The sequence below is a fragment of the Lepisma saccharinum genome, chromosome 14 (assembly GCF_977018435.1).
Source record: "Lepisma saccharinum chromosome 14, izLepSacc3.1, whole genome shotgun sequence".
NCBI classification, from domain to species: Eukaryota; Metazoa; Arthropoda; class Insecta; order Zygentoma; family Lepismatidae; genus Lepisma; species Lepisma saccharinum.
The window spans coordinates 48950279-48971157 of record NC_139242.1 but is presented as its reverse complement, the minus strand read 5'-3'; the positions used below and the strand labels follow the sequence as shown (position 1 = coordinate 48971157).

Genomic DNA, 20879 nt, shown 5'->3' with positions numbered 1-20879 from the left:
AACTGGGCCTAATTTTCAGGGAGAAGAATTCAACTTGGGCCTAATTTTGAGGTGGACCGAATCAAACTGGGCCTAATTTTGAGGTGGACCGAATCAAACTGGGCCTAATTTTGAGGGGGGCAGAATCAAACGGCCTAATTTTGAGGGGGGCAGAATCAAATTGCCTAATTTTGAGCGGGGCAGAATCAAATGGCCTAATTTTGAGCGGGGCAGAATCAAACTGGGCCTAATTTTAAGGGAGAAAAATTCAACTTGGGCCTAATTTTGAGGGGAGCAGAATCAAACTGGGCCTAATTTTCAGGGAGAAGAATTCAACTTGGTCATAATTTTAAGAGGCGCAGAATCAAACGGCCTAATTTTGAGGGGGGGCAGAATCAAACTGGGCCTAATTTTGAGGGGGGCAGAACCAAACGGCCTAATTTTGAGGGGGGGCAGAATCAAACGGCCTAATTTTGAGGGGAGCAGAATCAAACTGGGCCTAATTTTGAGGGAGAAGTATTCAACTTGGGCCTAATTTTGAGGGGGCAGAATCAAACGGCCTAATTTTGAGGGGAGCAGAATCAAACTGGGCCTAATTTTGAGGGAGAAGAATTCAACTTGGGCCTAATTTTGAGGTGGGCAGAATCAAACGGCCTTATTTTGAGGGGTCAAACTGGGCCTAATTTTGAGGGGGCAGAATCAAACTGGGCCTAATTTTGAGGGAGAAGAATTCAACTTGGGCCTAATTTTGAGGTGGGCAGAATCAAACGGCCTAATTTTGAGGGGTCAAACTGGGCCTAATTTTGAGGGGGCAGAATCAAACTGGGCCTAATTTTGAGGGGGGCAGAATCAAACGGCCTAATTTTGAGCGGGGCAGAATCAAACTGGGCCTAATTTTGAGGGAGAAAAATTCAACTTGGGCCTAATTTTGAGGGGAGCAGAATCAAACTGGGCCTAATTTTGAGGGAGAAGAATTCAACTTGGTCATAATTTTAAGAGGCGCAGAATCAAACGGCCTAATTTTGAGGGGGGGGCAGAATCAAACTGGGCCTAATTTTGAGGGGGGCAGAACCAAACGGCCTAATTTTGAGGGGGGGCAGAATCAAACGGCCTAATTTTGAGGGCGGCAGAATCAAACGGCCTAATTTTGAGGGGAGCAGAATCAAACTGGGCCTAATTTTGAGGGAGAAGAATTCAACTTGGGCCTAATTTTGAGGGGACAGAATCAAACGGCCTAATTTTGAGGGGTCAAACTGGGCCTAATTTTGAGGGAGAAGAATTCAACTTGGTCATAATTTTAAGAGGCGCAGAATAAAACGGCCTAATTTTGAGGGGTCAAACTGGGCCTAATTTTGAGGGGGGCAGAACCAAACGGCCTAATTTTGAGGGGGGCAGAATCAAACGGCCTAATTTTGAGGGGAGCAGAATCAAACTGGGCCTAATTTTGAGGGAGAAGAATTCAACTTGGGCCTAATTTTGAGGGGGCAGAATCAAACGGCCTAATTTTGAGGGGTCAAACTGGGCCTAATTTTGAGGGGGGCAGAATCAAACTGGGCCTAATTTTGAGGGGGCAGAATCAAACGGCCTAATTTTGAGCGGGGCAGAATCAAACTGGGCCTAATTTTGAGGGAGAAGAATTCAACTTTGGCCTAATTTTGAGGAGGGCAGAAACAAAACGGCCTAATTTTGAGGGGGCAGAATCAAACTGGTCCTAATTTTGAGGGGGGCAGAATCAAACGGCCTAATTTTGAGCAAGGCAGAATCAAACTGCGCCTAATTTTGAGGGAGAAGAATTCACCTTGGGCCTAATTTTAAGGGGGCAGAATGAAACGGCCTAATTTTGAGGGGGGCAGAATGAAACGGCCTAATTTTGAGGGGAGCAGAATCAAACTGCGCCTAATTTTGAGGGAGAAGATTTCAACTTGGGCCTAATTTTGAGGGGAGCAGAATCAAACGGCCTAATTTTGAGGGGAGCAGAATCAAACTGCGCCTAATTTTGAGGGAGAAGAATACAACTTGGGCCTAATTTTGAGGGGAGCAGAATCAAACGGCCTAATTTTGAGGGGGGGCAGAATCAAACTGGGCCTAATTTTGAGGGAGAAGAATTCACCTTGGGCCTAATTTTGAGGTGGGCAGAATCAAACTGGGCCTAATTTTTAAGGAGGGCAGAATCAAACGGCCTAATTTTGAGCGGGGCAGAATCAAACTGGGCCTAATTTTGAGGGAGAAGATTTCAACTTGGGCCTAATTTTGAGGGGAGCAAAATCAAACTGGGCCTAATTTTGAGGGAGAAGAATTCAACTTGGGCCTAATTTTAAGGGGGCAGAATCAAACGGCCTAATTTTGAGGGGGGCAGAATGAAACGGCCTAATTTTGAGGGGAGCAGAATCAAACTGCGCCTAATTTTGAGGGAGAAGATTTCAACTTGGGCCTAATTTTGAGGGGAGCAGAATCAAACGGCCTAATTTTGAGGGGAGCAGAATCAAACTGCGCCTAATTTTGAGGGAGAAGAATACAACTTGGGCCTAATTTTGAGGTGGGCAGAATCAAACTGGGCCTAATTTTTAAGGAGGGCAGAATCAAACGGCCTAATTTTGAGCGGGGCAGAATCAAACTGGGCCTAATTTTGAGGGAGAAGAACTCAACTTGGGCCTAATTTTGAGGGGAGCAAAATCAAACTGGGCCTAATTTTGAGGGAGAAGAATTCAACTTGGGCCTAATTTTAAGGGGGCAGAATCAAACGGCCTAATTTTGAGGGGGGCAGAATGAAACGGCCTAATTTTGAGGGAAGCAGAATCAAACTGCGCCTAATTTTGAGGGAGAAGATTTCAACTTGGGCCTAATTTTGAGGGGAGCAGAATCAAACGGCCTAATTTTGAGGGGAGCAGAATCAAACGGCCTAATTTTGAGGGGGCAGAATCAAACTGGGCCTAATTTTGAGGGAGAAGAATTCACCTGGGGCCTAATTTTGAGGTGGGCAGAATCAAACTGGGCCTAATTTTGAGGGGGCAGAATCAAACTGGGCCTAATTTTGAGGGGGTAGAATCAAACTGGGCCTAATGTTGAGGGGGGCAAAATCAAACGGCCTAATTTTGAGGGGGCAGAATCAAACTGGGCCTAATTTTGAGGGAGAAGAATTCAACTTGGGCCTAATTTTGAGGGGGCAGAAACAAACGGCCTAATTTTGAAGGGGCAGAATCAAACTGGGCCTAATTTTGAGGGGGCAGAATCAAACGGCCTAATTTTGAGGGGGCAGAATCAAACGGCCTAATTTTCAGGGAGAAGAATTCAACTTGGGCCTAATTTTGAGGGAGAAGAATTCAACTTGGGCCTAATTTTGAGGGTGGCAGAATCAAACAGCCTAATTTTGAGGATGGCAGATTCAAACAGCCTAATTTTGAGGGGAGCAGAATCAAACGGCCTAATTTTGAGGGGGGCAGAATCAAACTAGGCCTAATTTTGAGGGAGAATAATTCAACTTGGTCCTAATTTTGAGGGGGGCAGAATCAAACGGCCTAATTTTGAGGGGGGCAGAATCAAACTGCGCCTAATTTTGAGGGAGAAGAATTCAACTTGGCCCTAATTTTGAGGGGGGCAGAATCAAACTGGGCCTAATTTTGAGGGGGGCATAATGAAACGGCCTAATTTTGAGCGGGGCAGAATCAAACTGGAGCTAATTTTGAGGGAGAAGGATTCAACTTGGACCTAATTTTGAGGGGGGCAGAATCAAACGGCCTAATTTTGAGGGGGGCAGAATCGAAGTGGGTCTAATTTTTAGGGGGGCAGAATAAAACGGCATAATTTTGAGGGACAGAATAAAACTGGGCCTAGTTTTGAGGGAGAAGAATTCAACTTGGGCCTCATTTTGAGGGGGGCAGAATAAAACTGGGCCTAATTTTGAGGGAGCAGAATCAGATCTGGGGATTAAGTTGGGGGGAAGAGACTCGAAAAATTTTCCAACCAATAAAAACAGCATACATGAATATGCTAAATAACTATGACGTTTGCGAAATGACAAATATTACTGTTTATTATTTTGCTCATCACATCCCGTAACTTGTAAATTTTAATAAATCTGAAAATTTTGGAGTTGCCCCCCTTGCCCCCGCCAAGTTACGCCTGTGATCGCAAATAACACCCATGCTTAGGCCGAAATTCGAACTCAGGACCCCTGGCGTCGGAGCGTGCTGCCCTAACAACTCTGCCACGTAGGCCGGCATTGATGCATTTACAAAATATATTGCATTCTCTTACTAATTTGTTCATACATAATTTTCTATTTGGGAAGATGTATGGTCGATTTCAACGCGTGTAAAGGCACATTTAGCGCCAGAATGATCATAAATTGGACGTTTGTGAAATATATAAGAGGGATGGCTCCTAGTGAGAAAAGTTTCAGGGAATAATGAGAAGAAAAATGTGGCTTCATAAAATAATTATTGCACGCCCTTTTCGAAATCTTGAGCACGCCACTGTCTACGCAGACCACACTACAAATGAACTCCAAAAGGAAGCAGATTATGAATAAACAATCGCTTCCAATTTCACGGGACGGTGCTGACACCTCTTATTTGGCATGAACAGACAGCAGGTTTCTTTGACACGTGCTCTTTGCTCGACAAGAAGCCTGGACTGTTTGAAAGTTCATCAAGGCATCAAAAGTTGGAAAGGGGAGAAGGAAACATTTGGAAGTTTCAGCAGGGCTTTGTCACCGATAAAATCTCATTCGCTTTGCATTGTGGGACCCAAATAATAGCTGGAGAGATAAACGTTTTCTGTATAACGGCTATGGAGGGCTTGCAAGATGTGTCCATTGTGCACAAAATGTCTCATGTCAGTTTGGAAGATGAGTGGCGCCACTGTCTGCTCTTCGCTCTTTAGCCCCCCCCCCACAAAAAACCCTTCAGCTATGGTCAAGCGCTTACCCCGCACCCCTCAACTGACCCTTGTCCCTCTTTAGAATAGAGGTGCACGGTGCTTGCCGCATGGGTGCGAAGTATACAACTGACTATCTACAGGTGTTCTGTCCCTTGAGGGAGGGAGTGGAAAAATGACACTAGGAAACACAGGTCAGGGGTCCGGCAAACACAAAACCAAACCTCCTGGTATATTTCTAAACATTGTGCTCAATGCGCGCCTTCTCCCCCATGACTTTTTTTCCAACTCGATGACCCACCCCATTCCAAAACCGCCCCAAGCCCTCACCCCCTCTGCTTAGTACTTGACAGCGGCTGTCAAGATCCCAAATGAAACACCAGGCATTATTGCTTTCACCCCGTCCGCTGGAAGTTCCTCGGTGCGCCGTCGGAGGCGCTGGTGTTGCTTTTCCCCTCCCATGCTTTGCGCTTCAGCCAGACTTGTTCCGTTGCCTAGCCGACGACAAGGACTGCGGTGGTTGGCTGTTCGTAACGTCGCCTCTCGGGCCAAAGAATGTGTGCGTGTGTGTGATCGTCACTGTGCGCGCGCGCGGTTTCTTCCAAGATCGTTCAAAGTGAAGCAAGAAGGCAAGTTTTCCGACGTAAATCACGGAGAACCCAAGAAACAAGTGAAGTGAATTTTTTTCGAAAAAAAAAAACGGGAAAAAAAGGTCAAACTGAATTTTTTTGAGTGAAGGTGGATATTTGTGCTCCGGTCTTTTTTCGTTTGCAGTGTACACATGTATTAAAAACAAAAAAACAAAACGAAAGTGAATTGACGTACTGCTTGCGTTACCCGTTTCTGTACATTGTTCTCAAGACATGTGTTCAAAGTGACTCGCCAGTACAAAAACCAACAAGAAAATCGTCAGACGTTACTACAGCAGGATCACGGGAGACCAATAAGAAAAATAGTCGCCCAAATTGGTTTCTAGTAACCGCGAAAAGTGCCGAACGCTGTCGGCTAAGTATAGCGGTTGCATCTCCATCAACTGCGCGGGCGGACCTGCGGAAGACCATGTGCTTTTACACTGACTGACGCCGCCGGGAACATCTCGGCACTCTTCAGCTTGCTGGCGGTGCGGTCATCTGCTACTTCTGGTCAAAGTAGTGTGTGTGATTATTCGTATGATTGAGCCGTATGTGAACAACAGGAAAATCTGACGTCTGCTTTCCCATGGGAATCTATGAGGAAAGACCGGACTCACCCGGGATGCATTGGGTAAGACAATATTTATATATCTTACTAAGAAACAAATCATTAACGAAATGATACAATCTAGATATGCACATATCCTTTTGCTTCTAGTTTTACCTTTCCAGTGCCTATAGTTCTCGAGATATCGATATAAATATTAATAGAACAATTCGCACTAATGAAGGTAGACCACAGATCAAATGTCTTAGTTCCGGAGATCAAGTTGACTAAAACCCATATGTATCTAAGTTATAGACTTCAGGACATACGTATTACTACCACTTACTTCGTAGATATACTTTTTCATAGTGAATTTAGGCAGTTCCTTCTTAGACATTCAACCCTAAAGGCTACATAGAAGTGCATCTCGTTATTTACGTACCGGTACATATAGCCTATTTAGTAAACATTAGCTTATTAAATGGTGTAATTCGAACAAAATTCTGGACGGCAGATAGATTACACTGTCTATGACCGGTTCTGTAAGAAATATGCATTTGAAATCGATATACACGTACATGGCGTCATCATAGACCTTTTAAAAATCTGCAAACCACATAAACGTCATAGATTGACTTCATTTACATATTTGAAGCCTGTACTGAAAAATGTACAAGGGCCATCTTCCATACATATAAGGTAATGTTATTAACCAGCTTTGGCGATGTATTCTGTGCTCGCTGACAAGCATGGAATTTTTCTTCCTCTGCACATCAACAGCCATTAATTATATATTATGCTCCTTCCTAATATATTCCGGTCATGTAATTTAGAATCGAATAAAATTGCATTAATCTTAAACCCCCCTTATTCAGAATATTGTTTCGGAAACTTCATTTTTTTTATTTTATTTGAGAGCTTTTGCTGTAATCTTTCTTTTGAAAGTCGAACATGTGGTTGAATTTAAAACAAAATTACTGCACTGAATTACTTCAATAATACATACAAACAGGCCCGTAGCCAGAATCTCATTTTGGAAAGGGGGGGGTTCATCCCTTATCAGCAGCCGCCATCTGAAGGCGAAAAATTGGGAGGGGGGTAGAAGCCCTGAAGAAGAATTTCTCAGTATATTACGGAAGTAAAATTAATTACCACTATACACTATTTTCAACGAAACATTTGTAAGATTTCAGGAGAGGTTCAGCCCCAGAGCTCAACCTCTGGCTAAGTGCCTGAATACAAATATTTCTTTTCGAAGCCAAACTTCAAATATGAAAATGTGTTCTCACGTTCAATTTTCCAGTTTTGAATTTCATATCTGTGGACAGGGGGCAGTACTTGTATGTAACTTTTGCATGGCTTCACATTCAATAATAGGTATATACTATATTGTGCCTGCTCTAGACAATAATTTCTCAATGGCCAGATATAAGATTTTAGGTAGCAAATTCAACAAAACAACATAATTGAACTTTATTATTTCGAACTACTTGATCGTTCTTTTATCACAAAAAGAATACAGTCTTTAATTTCTGATGTATTAAAAAGTTGTTGATGAGCAGCTAGGCTTTCTGAGATATACCGTGTCGCAACATTCCTACCATAATGTATAAGAATTGCAAGCATGTACAAAAAGAATTCCACAGCACCTGATAAAATTCTTTAACATAGATAAAACACATTCATACCGTATTCATCCAGAGCCACTACTTTAACATTATTTTGAGACATATATTCAATAAACAAGATTGACAAGCTTCTTGTTAATGTCTGTAGGGAATATCTGAAACATATTAAAATGAGGAATGTTACGTTATCTCTGACCACATAAGCCATGTTAAAAAAAAAAATTGTGGTCGCAGTCCAGTTGTGAGCTAGCTACTCTGTTCAGTTGGACTGAAATACAACTAACTCCTGCCTTGTAATCAAGGGGTTCCAGGTTCGATACCCAGTGGAGACACATAGTGGTTCGGATCCTACTTTAAACTGTAGGTCCAGTCCCAATTAGCCTTACTGTGCATAAAGTGAACTTAAAACACCAATTCAATCAAAACAACTAACTCTTAATATATTTTAATATCCGCTGTTACAATCACGAAAAAACAAGAAGAATCTATGCTATGCTATATCACGATTCGTAGTTTCGAGAAAAAATCACCTTCTCTAACTATTCAGCAACGTAAGATATTTATTATGTATTAAGATATTTGCTGATAATTTATGCCGAGTTATTATTTGGCGCCTTCATTTCTTTCCCTCATTAGGAGTTATTATGAAGAGAATTGAACAGAACAGTTGCACAGAAGTGGTGCAAAATGAGCCAAAAATATTGGCATTGAATTTTCTTATTTTGTGTTTCTCCCAGTCTCTGAACGCTAAAAACGACGACGGGGATGAATGATGATTGAATGCAAGTTATGAAGGGAGCACCCATAAAGGTCAAGACTCGAACCTGGAACCTTCAGTGGCAAGATCGGGTGTCGGCTGAAACACGCGTTTGAGATGTACGTATACAGTGAATATTTTGATACACCCGAGTCCCAGTTTGGGAGTGGGTATGTGTGTGTGTCCTCTCATCTCATCATGTATTGCCATTAGACAAAAAGAGAAAATAAAATCATGCTTCGCAAGGAAAACTAAAAAACAACTATCATTATATTTATTACTACTATAATATTGAATATAAAAATCGATATTTTACATTTATAACTAGGGAGAGGAAGTTGATGACCAAAAAAATATAGGTAAGAAAATGGAAAAAAAATGACGTAAAAAATGACCATTAAATTTGTTAGTTTCAGGTTAAAAATTGAGATGAAAAGGAAATTAAACAAAATTCAATCTTGTTTTTTAAAAAAAGGCACCAAATGATACCACATGCACATTCAATCAAAATATGCAATGAGCATTTCCAATGGAAACAACCGAATAATTTTTAAACAATTTAATGAAAAAGTCGTATAGCTACACTGAATGAATTGGTGTAAAATGCACTAATTTCCCGCATCTGTGCTTGTAAATTGCAATCAGGCGAGATCTATATAGGCCTATGTTCATCTTGGTGAAAAGACTCAAGAATATTACCAAAATGAAAGAAGCGATAAAATATGACGAAACAATACACCGAATATAGCGAAAAATGTCGAGAAAACGCCGAAAATCGGGGAAAATGACCTAAACCCGAAAATTGGCAAAAAATTGCACTTTAAAATTATCTTTTTTGGGTTCTAGACGAAGTGTAATATTGTGTATATTTAATGGGCATCGTGTCCGAGATGTCAGAAAAAAGATGACATTTCATCAACTTCCGCTACCTATTTATAACAATAAAAAGGCAAAGATTAATAAACCGCTCTCAATTCGCGATGTATAAAATAACTAGCGCAAGATATTATTTTAAATTTTATACATATTTGTGATTTGCAAAACTTGCAACAGAGCAAATGTAGAAATTTATTCCGTGCAGGGGAGAGAAGGAAAGGGGCATTTTAAAAAAAATCTTATTTTAACGTCGCTTTTCTGCTTGTCTAGTCTAATTACGATATACAAAGGAAGAATGATGATAAAATGAAAGTGATGAAGGAACACACAAAGGAACATTCATGTCCAGGCCGGGATTCGAAGCCAGAACATTCGATGACGAGATCGAAATTCGACTGAGTCATCGAGGCGGCCAGTTTAGGTTCTTCGTATTTTTCCAGAAAGTTTTCTTCTTTTAAAAGAAAGGGCCTGACTTTTATTATTTTTAAACACACACACACGCATATTTGCAATCAGTCTCTATATAGATTCAAGTTTTACTGCATAGCCTACCACTCAAACATAATGTGAACTCAAGTTGTTATATCGAGGCAAGGACAGCAGCTTTGTACCCATTCATTGACACACTTGATTCCTTCTATACCTGCCTGAGACTTTTTCTACTCATAGAATCATCCACGGAACAGCTATATAACAATTACTAAACGAGGAAGAAACATGGCGCTTTAAAGTATACGAGGGACTTGTGCGTAAGTGTGTGTTTACTCGATGTGCATAGCTTGTAATCACTCTCACTCGGAACATCATAATTACACACTTTAGATAAAATATACATTAAATAATTATTCATTTCATTCACTGTATGTAATTAATACCGCTGAAGAAAGTTTTCAAGTGCAATTACCGCACACTCAAAATAATCACATTGTATTACCTAATTAATATTTATAATTGCAATAAATTATGGCACATTATAGTTGAGTACGCAGAAATCAAGTGTTTTATGTTCTGAAACGCTTCACGCGCATAATGTATTTGGGTAATCCATGTACGATATACGTCATTTCATTTAAATCTATAAACAACTCAAAGACAGTATTGCGTTTCCGAACATGCAACCTTTAAAAACAATTCATTCTAGTATCTGTTACAATGTCAATTAACGATTTGTTTCAGTTTCACAGGAAATTGTTGGTGTTTGTGTACAATTGGGATGTTCGAAAAAATGTACATTTTTGTTAACATTTTGAGTTCGACAAGTATATTATACCGGATGTCCCAGAAGTCTTTCCCTGATTACAAACTCTATTCATATCCGCTATATGCAAGGTAGAGATGTGAAAGTGGTGCCAAAATGGTGGAAAACTAACCAAGTTTATTTGTTGCAGGTTCGAGTAATGTGGCTGTAGTGTAGCAGTGTCAGTGCCAAGGAATTCGGAATTAATGCTCTTGACATCGGGTGGCATCTTTCCATACAATGTTTCTTGGACTCGACAGGATTTGGGAATGAAGATAAATTCCATTATTTAAATACCAACTTATTGATGGCAGATATTCTAGACGAAAGAATTCTGTACATTCGAAAGTTCCTCTGCACTGTTATTGGTGACCGGGTCTCGTGATACCAGAGGACATGCTGAGCTTTTTCCTGATTTGTGAACATTTCCGGTTTTCTGGGCACTGGCACTGCTACACTACAGCCACGTTACTCAAACATGCAACAAAAAAACTTGGTTAGTTTTCCAACATTTTGGCACCACTTTCGCATCTCTACATTGCATATAGCGGATATGAATAAAGTTCGTAATCAGGGAAAGACTTCTGGTACAACCGGTATTATTAAATACGGCGCACAACATTCGTAGAAGTTATTGAGAGAACATACACCATGGAACAAGGTATAGAGTTTCGATTCATTTGGTTTATTTTACTTCGCTTTTCTTCCACTTTTGGCTAATTGCGAGGATTAGGATGAGCGATGATATGATGAAATTGATAATGAACACCCAATTCCAGACCGGGATTCGAACCCGAGACCCTGCGCTGTGCTAATCACGGAGGTCGGCGATTTAGGATTTTGAAAGGTATAGGGTTACAAAATGGTATATTCTATAGACGTAATACAGGCAAATAAAGCCTATGGCGGTAGACGTTTCCGTACATTTGTGCGGTAAAGAATAATATACAATTCTGTCCACCAGAATTTAGAGTATTTAATATTTAATAAATATTATAGTAAAATGATAGTGATTTATATTTGTGTCCTACTTTAGGAAGCAGTGCAAAAGTAGTGTAAATATATTAAAAATGAAGCACGGCAACAAGAGCTAAGGATGAATGGTTCAGAAAATAAATGACCCCAGGACCGATCGCTTGCAGAGACCCGAGCTGTTCTAGCGACTTGACTCTTGCTGATCGATGGAATTTTTCTGACTTTCCCGCACATGGAAGAACATAAAATTATAGAGCACTATATCGTTTTAAAGATATCCACAATTTTCATTTGGAACATTTTCCCCCAATTTCGCCGGTCAAAAATTGTACTAAACTTAAAATTAACGTAGACATCACGAAAATTGATATTTTCAGATTTTGAAAGTAAATGTGTTACGTCCCATACAATACGTAGAGTATATGTAGAAACCGTCTTGTCTACCGTTCTTTTAGGAACAAAACAAAAATAAAAGTGTTGGCTGAAAACCACGTGTCAGTTCGGAATCTATTTATGAGCGAATTTCCGAGAACGTGAAATTATGAATTTTTAACGGGGAGTAGCGGGTAATCAATGTGATCTAAACGTCAGCAAAAACTCAGATTTCCCCAAAATTGTTTGGAGTTAGGTCAATTTTTTGGCTTTCATTATTAAGACCGATCGATGTAACATGAAAAAAAATAACGATATTTTGGTTAAATGTAAGCACTGGCGGAATTCTGAAACAAAACATATAGTTTCACAGTGCTATACGCAAACAGCTAAATTTCCGAGGTACTCCACTCTGCTACATTGTGCAAATTCGCTCCGTAGAAAGGTGGAAATTTACTGTGCATTCCCCTTGCAATACAACTTTTGTTATGCGAATGTATTCCCATTATATTTCTAAGGTTTCGTTGCACAGAAAAGACAATATTTGTTTTGTATTTTAACTTATGTCAAATTCATTTCGTTAATGCTTTGGAAATTTATTTTGAATGGCATTGAGAATTTCAAATGGTTCAGATTGCATACACTTCCGTTATCTTCTTTTATTTTTTGTTCTTGCAACAAATGTAAGTTATTGTTGAAATTTAACCAGTAAGCGTCATTACTACTGTCAGATTCACGATCCTAAAAATTTTCCCTCAATATACTATTATCTTTAAAAATTCGTTATTCGTTTCATAATACAGTTTCCTTTGATTATATGCAATGATAATATATTTACAATTGTATGAGTAAATTAGTATCTAACGATACCTAACTCTTAGCTTTGAAATCCACAAAATTTCAGAAAAATGCAATTCAAAGGGCTTCAGCTCACTTGAATCTCGACTTGAGAATTTGTTTATTGTTGGAAATCAAATTCATATGTTTTATATAATTATGGTAACAGGTGCTCCCAAAAGCTCCAAATATGCACTTAAATATTCACTAAATTTCAAAATTGTTCTCGTAGCATCTGTAAAGCATATTTTTTTCCGAAATATCTCTCATATTATATGAAAAACTGAATATGCTGAGCAAGGCAGAAAATTTATTTTATTTTAAAACATAAACTAAACGTAACTTTCAGCACTGCATAAAATAAGAAATTTCCTGTGAATATGGAGTCGGATTCTTGAGCACAAGAGTGTGGCAAAATAATATAGTATTCTTTATACAGGAAGTAAATTTATGAATTAGTCACCGACCACATTTTATGCATCCATAGATGGGGCAATGTAAACTCCTCTTCACTCTTTAGACGTAGCTCTTTACTTTAGAGCTTTTTTGGCCAATTTTTAACGTTACACATTTTTTTAACGGTGCATTTACGTTTCTCTAGTGACATCTAAATGCAATTTTAAAACAATTATAATTTGTTACATCCGTCAAGAGCTCTTCTCCGTTATATTTACAGTTCATATATTTTTGCAAAGTCATATAATATCCAGAAACTAAGCTTTCCCCGAATTTGTTTCGAGTTAGGCTCATTTTTTAGGCCTTCATTGACTGCGCTGTACTTTTGTAAGATAGAAAAATAAGGCGTGTGTAACTATCGGGAAATTAACATAGTTTCTTATCAAGCCCGGATACATCATTTCTCCTAAATTTCTAACAAGGATCACACTAAAAATAGATGTGATATTGTTTCCTTTTGTGCACCGCGGCGGGTTAATTTTTACGCGTATTATTCCTAACTTTGTCCCATTCGAATTATTGTTTTTAATACTACGGTTGGTCACGGTAATTTTGTCTTGACGGAACCATGGAAAATCTTCACTTCAATGGAATCCGGATCGCTATTGATTGCAAGGCGATTACTCTAACCACTGGACTATCAGTGACGCCTTCAAGTAACGAAGTTGTATATTTTTTTCACTAGTTCTTTTTTTGCGTTCAGTAACAATATTTTTGATACGAAAATAGCGATATCTAGTAAATATTTTTTTCGATATTGCACCGATTCCGATCACAAAGAAGGGAGTTTCTGTGCAGAATCTTAGGAAAATGAACGATACGTTGAACTTTTTTAAAGAGACTAATTTAGGTTCTACTTGTTTATCGATTAACTGTTGATTACAAAATCAAATTAAGTTTGTCGTATTGTGACAGCTGAATCCTAGGCCTATCTAAGTACAATTTTTTTCCCCAGAAATGTCTGATATTTCGAAAACTTGTTTGATATTCTAAATGCTCAACACAAATTTTTACATATACTTGTATATACGTATCGTCATGTAAATTTGTGCTGTATACAGTTTGCCCTACAATTTTTATTGTACTCTTGTAATACGAGTACAATTTGTGTCCTCCTCCGTGGCTATGCGATCTAAGGCGCCGTGCTTTGGACTCCGACTTCGGAAAGACATGGGTTCGAGTCTGCCTGGGTTCAGTGTCTGGGTTCTCGGCCTGTGTATAGAACCGGTGGCAACCCACCATCGCGAGGGAATTGGGGAGCTACGAGTGAGTAGCGTAACCCGGTCTCGCAAATTTCCTATAACGGCTGGGATTCGACGTGCTCACCCCACGTCACCCCATTGCCGGGTGAAGGGTGAAGATCTCCACTACTCTAGGCAGGATTGTGGGAGGGAGACTGACAATCAAAAGGTAGGCAAAGGGCTGTCGAGCTAAGGGTTAATATATATATATATATATATATATATATATATATATATATATATATATATATATTGATTTGCTGTCACGGGAAGCTGTTTTACAGTTTCTAACACAATAATCTAAATTGATCCGAATTGTTCATAATTTAAAATATCACTGTGGTTCTCTGAAATGAGGAACATTTGTAGATGCCATTATTGAGACACACATAGAACTTGAAATACATCAAATCAAGGTTGATGCATTTTCGGTACATCAATCGACACACTTAAACGTGGAATTTTGGTTTCTTTGTAATAATCGTGTCTGATCTCAGACGATGCGTTTTAGTGCAACATGCGGATCAGCAGCTGACAAAAGTTCACTTTAATTATTTTGATGCAGTTTATGTACTTTAATGTGTCACGGGAGTCAACATATTTGTGTCAGTTGACACATTTTAGGATCTGTGTTTAGGGTGCTGAGGGAATTTTCCTTCACATAGAAACAAACAAAAATATTCAGTTGCTAATTGTCGGACCTTGAATTGTGTAACCATGTGAGCCCACAGGGAGAATCAAGAAGGAGGGGGGGACACAACCCCAGAAATATGGAAAAGAATACTTGCGTTACTTTGGAAAATTAAGAACTGGAGGGTTTATTTGCCAGGACCAAACATGAAAACATTATCATGCCATCATAAAAATAATCTGGGACACAATTGTTACAAAAAACACATTTCCTTTAATCATTGGTTATAATTAGATATAAACAAGGGAGTAAATTTTGGGAAATGACCAAAATATTTTATTTTTCTCTCAAAACCGGTTGAACGGAGGAAACACCTAAAATTTAACATCAGAAATTTGTCTTTCAGTAATAATCATACGTTTAAAAATAACTTGTATAAACCATAGATACTGGTATTGCAAAAGCATGGAATATTTTAGTACGAATAGAAATTTTATTTCAGATTGTTCCAAAAAGAGGAATTATAGTTGCTATTTATCCAGTCACGCCTTAAGCCCCTATCACACGGAACTGGATTTCTAGTAGGAACGCTCTAGTTGACGCTGGACTGGCTACCCATTTGCTAGTTTTCGCCTCACACGGTACTTGTTACACCGTACTTGACGATAGTCTTTCGTTCCCATAATGGCGGCCGCGCGAGATGTAAACAACGTATCACTTCACACTTTTAAAATACGATAACTATTCAACCGAGAAAAATATCGCTTCGTATTAAATGGTTTCAGGTACAAGAGAATGGCGTTGATTAAATACATACTTTACAACGTTTACTATACACGTATGGAAGAATATTTTAGCTTTTTCAATTGTAAACATGCCTTTCGTGTTGTATGCACTCGGAAGCCACAGACAAAAAAAGGATACTTTACAAACTCACAGAATATCTTCACATGGCCAAACTTTGCTCTGATTGGCTGTTCCACAGAATCTAGTCGAAGAAGTTAGCAGCAATTAGAAGACGTCCTATTCCTCAAAACCAGTCAAGCAGTCAGCCAGGCGGCCATGATTACTACCCAGAAAGTCAGTTCATCGCCAACTAGGGCATTCCAACTAGAAATCCAGTTCCGTGTGATAGGGGCTTTACTCAAGAAGAACTCTATCAAGTTAGAACAATATAATTAGTGATACTGTCAACTTTTGAAGTTAGAATTGTGAAATGGCGTCTAGCTTTATTTTGAAAACATACCCAGAAATGCAAGAGATGCATCTGGTTAGAGAAAATATATACTCCCTGTATCTCCAAAACTAGGGGTACAAGGGGGATCGGACTCCGCCAATCCTAAGACCGGCCTGCTGATAGTTTAAATATTTTGTCCACTTTTCAATTAAAATACCAATTATAGTGTATGATTGTTAAAAAGAAAACATTTTCATGATTGAGTAAGAGCTTCAGTTTTATTGGAGTTAATGAATGTCATTTATTTCCGCTCGGTATTGAATTTCATCCATCGCATCTGTCCAAAATTATTGAAACCTATATATTTTATCAACACAAAACTAGATTTCAATAATAATATTTCTGTATTCATAACTTAGACATGGTACATAACTTTTTACAAACTGTTTACTACCTACGTATATTCGATAGTCATTTGTTTCATTTTGAATACGCACGTTCATAAATTCACATTACAAACTCATCATAACACAACACAACATTGTAACTATTGTGCTCGTCACATGCTATCGTTAAGAGATTTTACTTCTGTTTGAATTTTTGTTATAAGTCCACTTCATGCACATATAGACTAATTAGGATTGGACCTACAGTTTTAAAGTGGTAGCTGTACCACTGTGCAATGTGTCTCCACCGGGTATGGAACCCGAGATCTCCTTTGTTACAAGGCTACAACGTTACCAATACGCCATCGGAACAAGTTAGTATCGTCAGCATACAAGATTTTTACTAAAATTCCATAACTTCACAATATGGTTCTTAAACGCTAGGAATAATAACGGACTCAGATGAAGCACACCACTAGAAATATTCCCAACCTCGGAGAGTGAGCCTTCAATTTTTAAATTGGAAAATTTCGCTAAAATAATTTCTGTTGTAGCAGCTTATGGTTGACCCTGTCAAATGCTTTGCTTAAGTCAACATTCACAATATCAACTGGACTTCTTTTACCGATAGCTTCAGACGTAATCTGTGAACGGGTTAAGTACATTACAGTAGATTTGCTTTTCATAAAACCAAACTGACAAGCAGATATTTTTTATTTGAGTTGACAAGTATACATAATCATAAATCACATTATCAAAAATGTTGGCAAAAACATTCATTATTTCTGTAGTTCTGTATATATGTAGTTAAGTGACCTCAGATAAGTTATCATAATCTCTGTGTATTGGAACGATGTAAATATACTTCCACACACAGATTGTAAGGTTGCATTAAATATAACAAAATTGAAGCTGAAATCTCACACTGGCACTTAACTGCATCTCCTATGAGACACTACCCGTTTAATTTATGGTGTTATCCACAATTTCAAGAACGCATAGGTATTTTGAATGTCTAAGGGTGGGTAACGGTTACCCACATGTTAATCCGTAATTCAAAATTTAAATTTTGTATTCCGTCATGCATTTTATAGTTACGAATAGTTTTTCCCGATAGATGGCACGAACAATAATAAGAATCAGACTTCACAATGTATATGTATTTGACTACAAAAACAGTAGATTGGAACAAGAGGAAGATGCAAAATACAAAATTGTGTTGTGTTTGTTGTTGTTCTGTTTTCTAAGTTTATTCATTACTAATAATGTTGACATTTACTTTGAAATTTCTTATTCAAAGTAATTGAAAACACCTTCTTCATTTTCCCTTGTTCAGGTTATTTAAAATGAAGCTAAAATCGCAGTTGTAATTCCGCTTTTCAAGCTATATATGTGTTAAATTAGAAATTTACTATTTACTTTGTGTCTTGAAAGTATTACTTTCTTCAGTGCATTACTACAATTTAATTATTCATAAAAATGAATAAGTGTTGTCAAGAGTGACTGCATAGTAATTAGATAGCAGCTAGATACAATGTGACATTATGACTGTTACCCGTACAGGCACAATTTCAATTCACACGATTTGAATAATAATAACAACATGGCGCTAGTAGCAACAATAAACTTTAAGAACTGATGAGATAAAAGTTAGAGTAATTATTGTTAGCAATCGGGCAATCATTAACAAGATATTATTTTCTTCATTAACTCTTGTGTTGTGAGTTGTGCGGTAGTAGCGCATAAAAATCTTATCTTGTGCAAAGTATTGAGGTTCTTCACACGCAATAGCTCATGCAAGGTAATTACGGTTTACCCCGTTACAGAGTGTAAATATGATTGGAAATAATTATGTCAGTGTACATTGCAAAATCAATTAATTATAATCAAAACAATATGATTGTCGCTTAGATTCGTACTTTGACATTTATTTGTTACGGGTCAGCGAGTTTTATACTCTCGGGAATCTCTGGAGCAAACGAACGAAAAGAAGTCTCTGCGTAAGTAGTGACTCCAGAGGACTCGACTAATGAACGCGTGCGAGGAAACGGGATTGCGTGGAGGGGGAAGAGCGACTGTAGTAGATATTAGACTTTGACATACCTGCTGATTTCTTGACTTTTTTCGTTACATTCTTGACTGGCAGAGACACCCTTACCGAAAATGCAGCAAGACTTTACATTGAGCCATGGGCGTCCAGAGAGGGGTAGGGGGCACTACCCCATCCTGGAAAACGCACCCAAAGTTATATATTTCGCACATAATTTCATTTCAGTCCCAATAATTTGCGTTAATTGCTGTAAGCGATTGAATATTACAAGAGAGATTAGTAAAGATCGTTGCAGGAAAACAATATCTTCAAACTGATGGTATTTTGGGGGTATCTTGGTTGCCCCGCCACCCGGAAAAAATAATGCGGACACCCTTACATTGAGCTGCCTATGGGATAATAAACAAAACAACAGGTATTTGGGATCAAAACACCGGCGCTCTAAAGTAAATTCCGTTCTTCATACGTATATGCTACGCATGAAAAACAAAACAAAAAAAAAACCTATTTATTATGGAATGTGTGGATTGAGATCTGCTCGTTCTGGAAAAATAAAACGTTGCGAACCGGTCTTGAAGTCATTCTGCGTGGGAACACTGTCGCTGTGTAAACATGGTTACGCAGGAGATACATGTAACGGAAGAACACAAAGGTCGAGGAGGGGGTGGGGGGCAGAAACTTACTTAAATTACGTCAATAACGCTCGTTGTTTTTTTTTTTGTCGCATGGTCGCAAACAAAAACAATGCCTTGTCTTGGAAATTTCGATTTTTTTTATTATATTATTATTTTCGCTCGCACGCTAAGGGAAAACGCATGCTCCGATTGTGAAAAAAAGTTCAAGGTGCTCTAATGCACAAAGCTAATATGGTTACCATAAACTCAACATGGCCATCCTGTACGATTCTGAGAAGCAATTTCCATCGAAGGTACGCATAAAGCGCGCCTTACACGCTGCGAGTTTTGCGCAGTGTTGTCTACGGCGGTGGCGTTTATGTACAGAGAGAATATTGGCGATAAGTTTGTTTGAGTTTGCTTTTGAAGTCCATTTGATGCACCTAATCGGGACTGAACCTACAGTTTAAAGTCCCTCCACCGAATACAATTGGCGATTATTGGATATATCTACATTTTTTTGTAAAAATCTCACTGAAATCATTATCCACAACTGTACACGAATCCTTGACGAAACACCATGTCTCAGGTGTATTTACCCGCTGCACCCCTACCCAAGAGGAGGGATGGTGTCGAGACTTGTTCTCGGTCTCAAGTTCGAAGGGGTGTAAGGGTTGTTCTTTTCTAAAGACAATCATTCGTCAACTTCTCTTCTACATAGAACACCGTTGACTGAATTTGTACATACTAAGGGACTGGCGCCTGAATCTACAGCCAGTATAATCCTTTGTGGAGGGCCCTGGAATTTGGCATAGTTCATTTCAAGTTGCAAAAAAGCTTTTTATTTTTATTCTTAACATTAAAAATCAAGTTCTATTAGTATTTGAACATATTAACAAAAGTGAAAACTGTGTTAGATCAAAAATATTGAGTGTAGAATACATACAGAAGCCAAGTTATGTTTTCATATTCTATCTATAAAGAATAACCTTTCAAAAAGTATCTTTATGACTAAAATTTCCCCTTAACTCTGTGTAAAAGTTAGTAACAAAATAGAATAACTGTGCATTTCAATACACTAATTGTGTAAAACGTTAAGTAATAATGGAAACAGTAGTGCTATAGTGGAACCACAAGCAAAATGCCTGCGCAGACCCGCAACTCCTGTGCACCGCACTCCCGCGTGAAGGGGGGCGGGGGGCAGAGTTGAGCATGCTTCCTTATGGCCCGTGTTGAGATGAAGAAAGGGACGTTGCACACACACTTTTTGCCGAAGGTTCTTTTACTTGTGGCCACTCTATAGATATTCACTCATATAGTGAGTCTCCACAAACATATTTTAATAATAACAATAATGTTGAAATGAAATTTGTTAACTTTTATTAGTTTAAAATAATTAGTATAGTATAACATAAATCTTAGCGATGATAATTAGTATTATTATTACTATAATTCCTACTATGCAAGATCTATCCGTAGCCTGACAAGTGTCAACCCCTACAAAAATTTCTGGCGACGACCGTGCAGGTGCCCCTATATCCCACTTTCTAAAATACGCCACTCGTCATCTTTGAGATCCAAGTTCGATTCCTGCTCGAGATTTTTTCAC

At 38.6% G+C, this 20879-nt stretch overlaps 1 protein-coding gene across 1 annotated transcript in view; it reads left to right on the top strand.

The window, feature by feature from the left end:
• Nucleotides 1-5358: 5358 nt before the first annotated feature.
• LOC145998862 (LIM/homeobox protein Lhx9-like) overlaps nucleotides 5359-20879 on the top strand; it is a 186906-nt gene continuing 171385 nt past the window's right edge. The window contains exon 1 of the mRNA XM_083135541.1: nucleotides 5359-6117. Within this exon, the coding sequence (XP_082991667.1) occupies nucleotides 6073-6117 (45 nt within the window). The 5' untranslated portion in view covers nucleotides 5359-6072. The remainder of the gene's footprint in view (nucleotides 6118-20879) is intronic.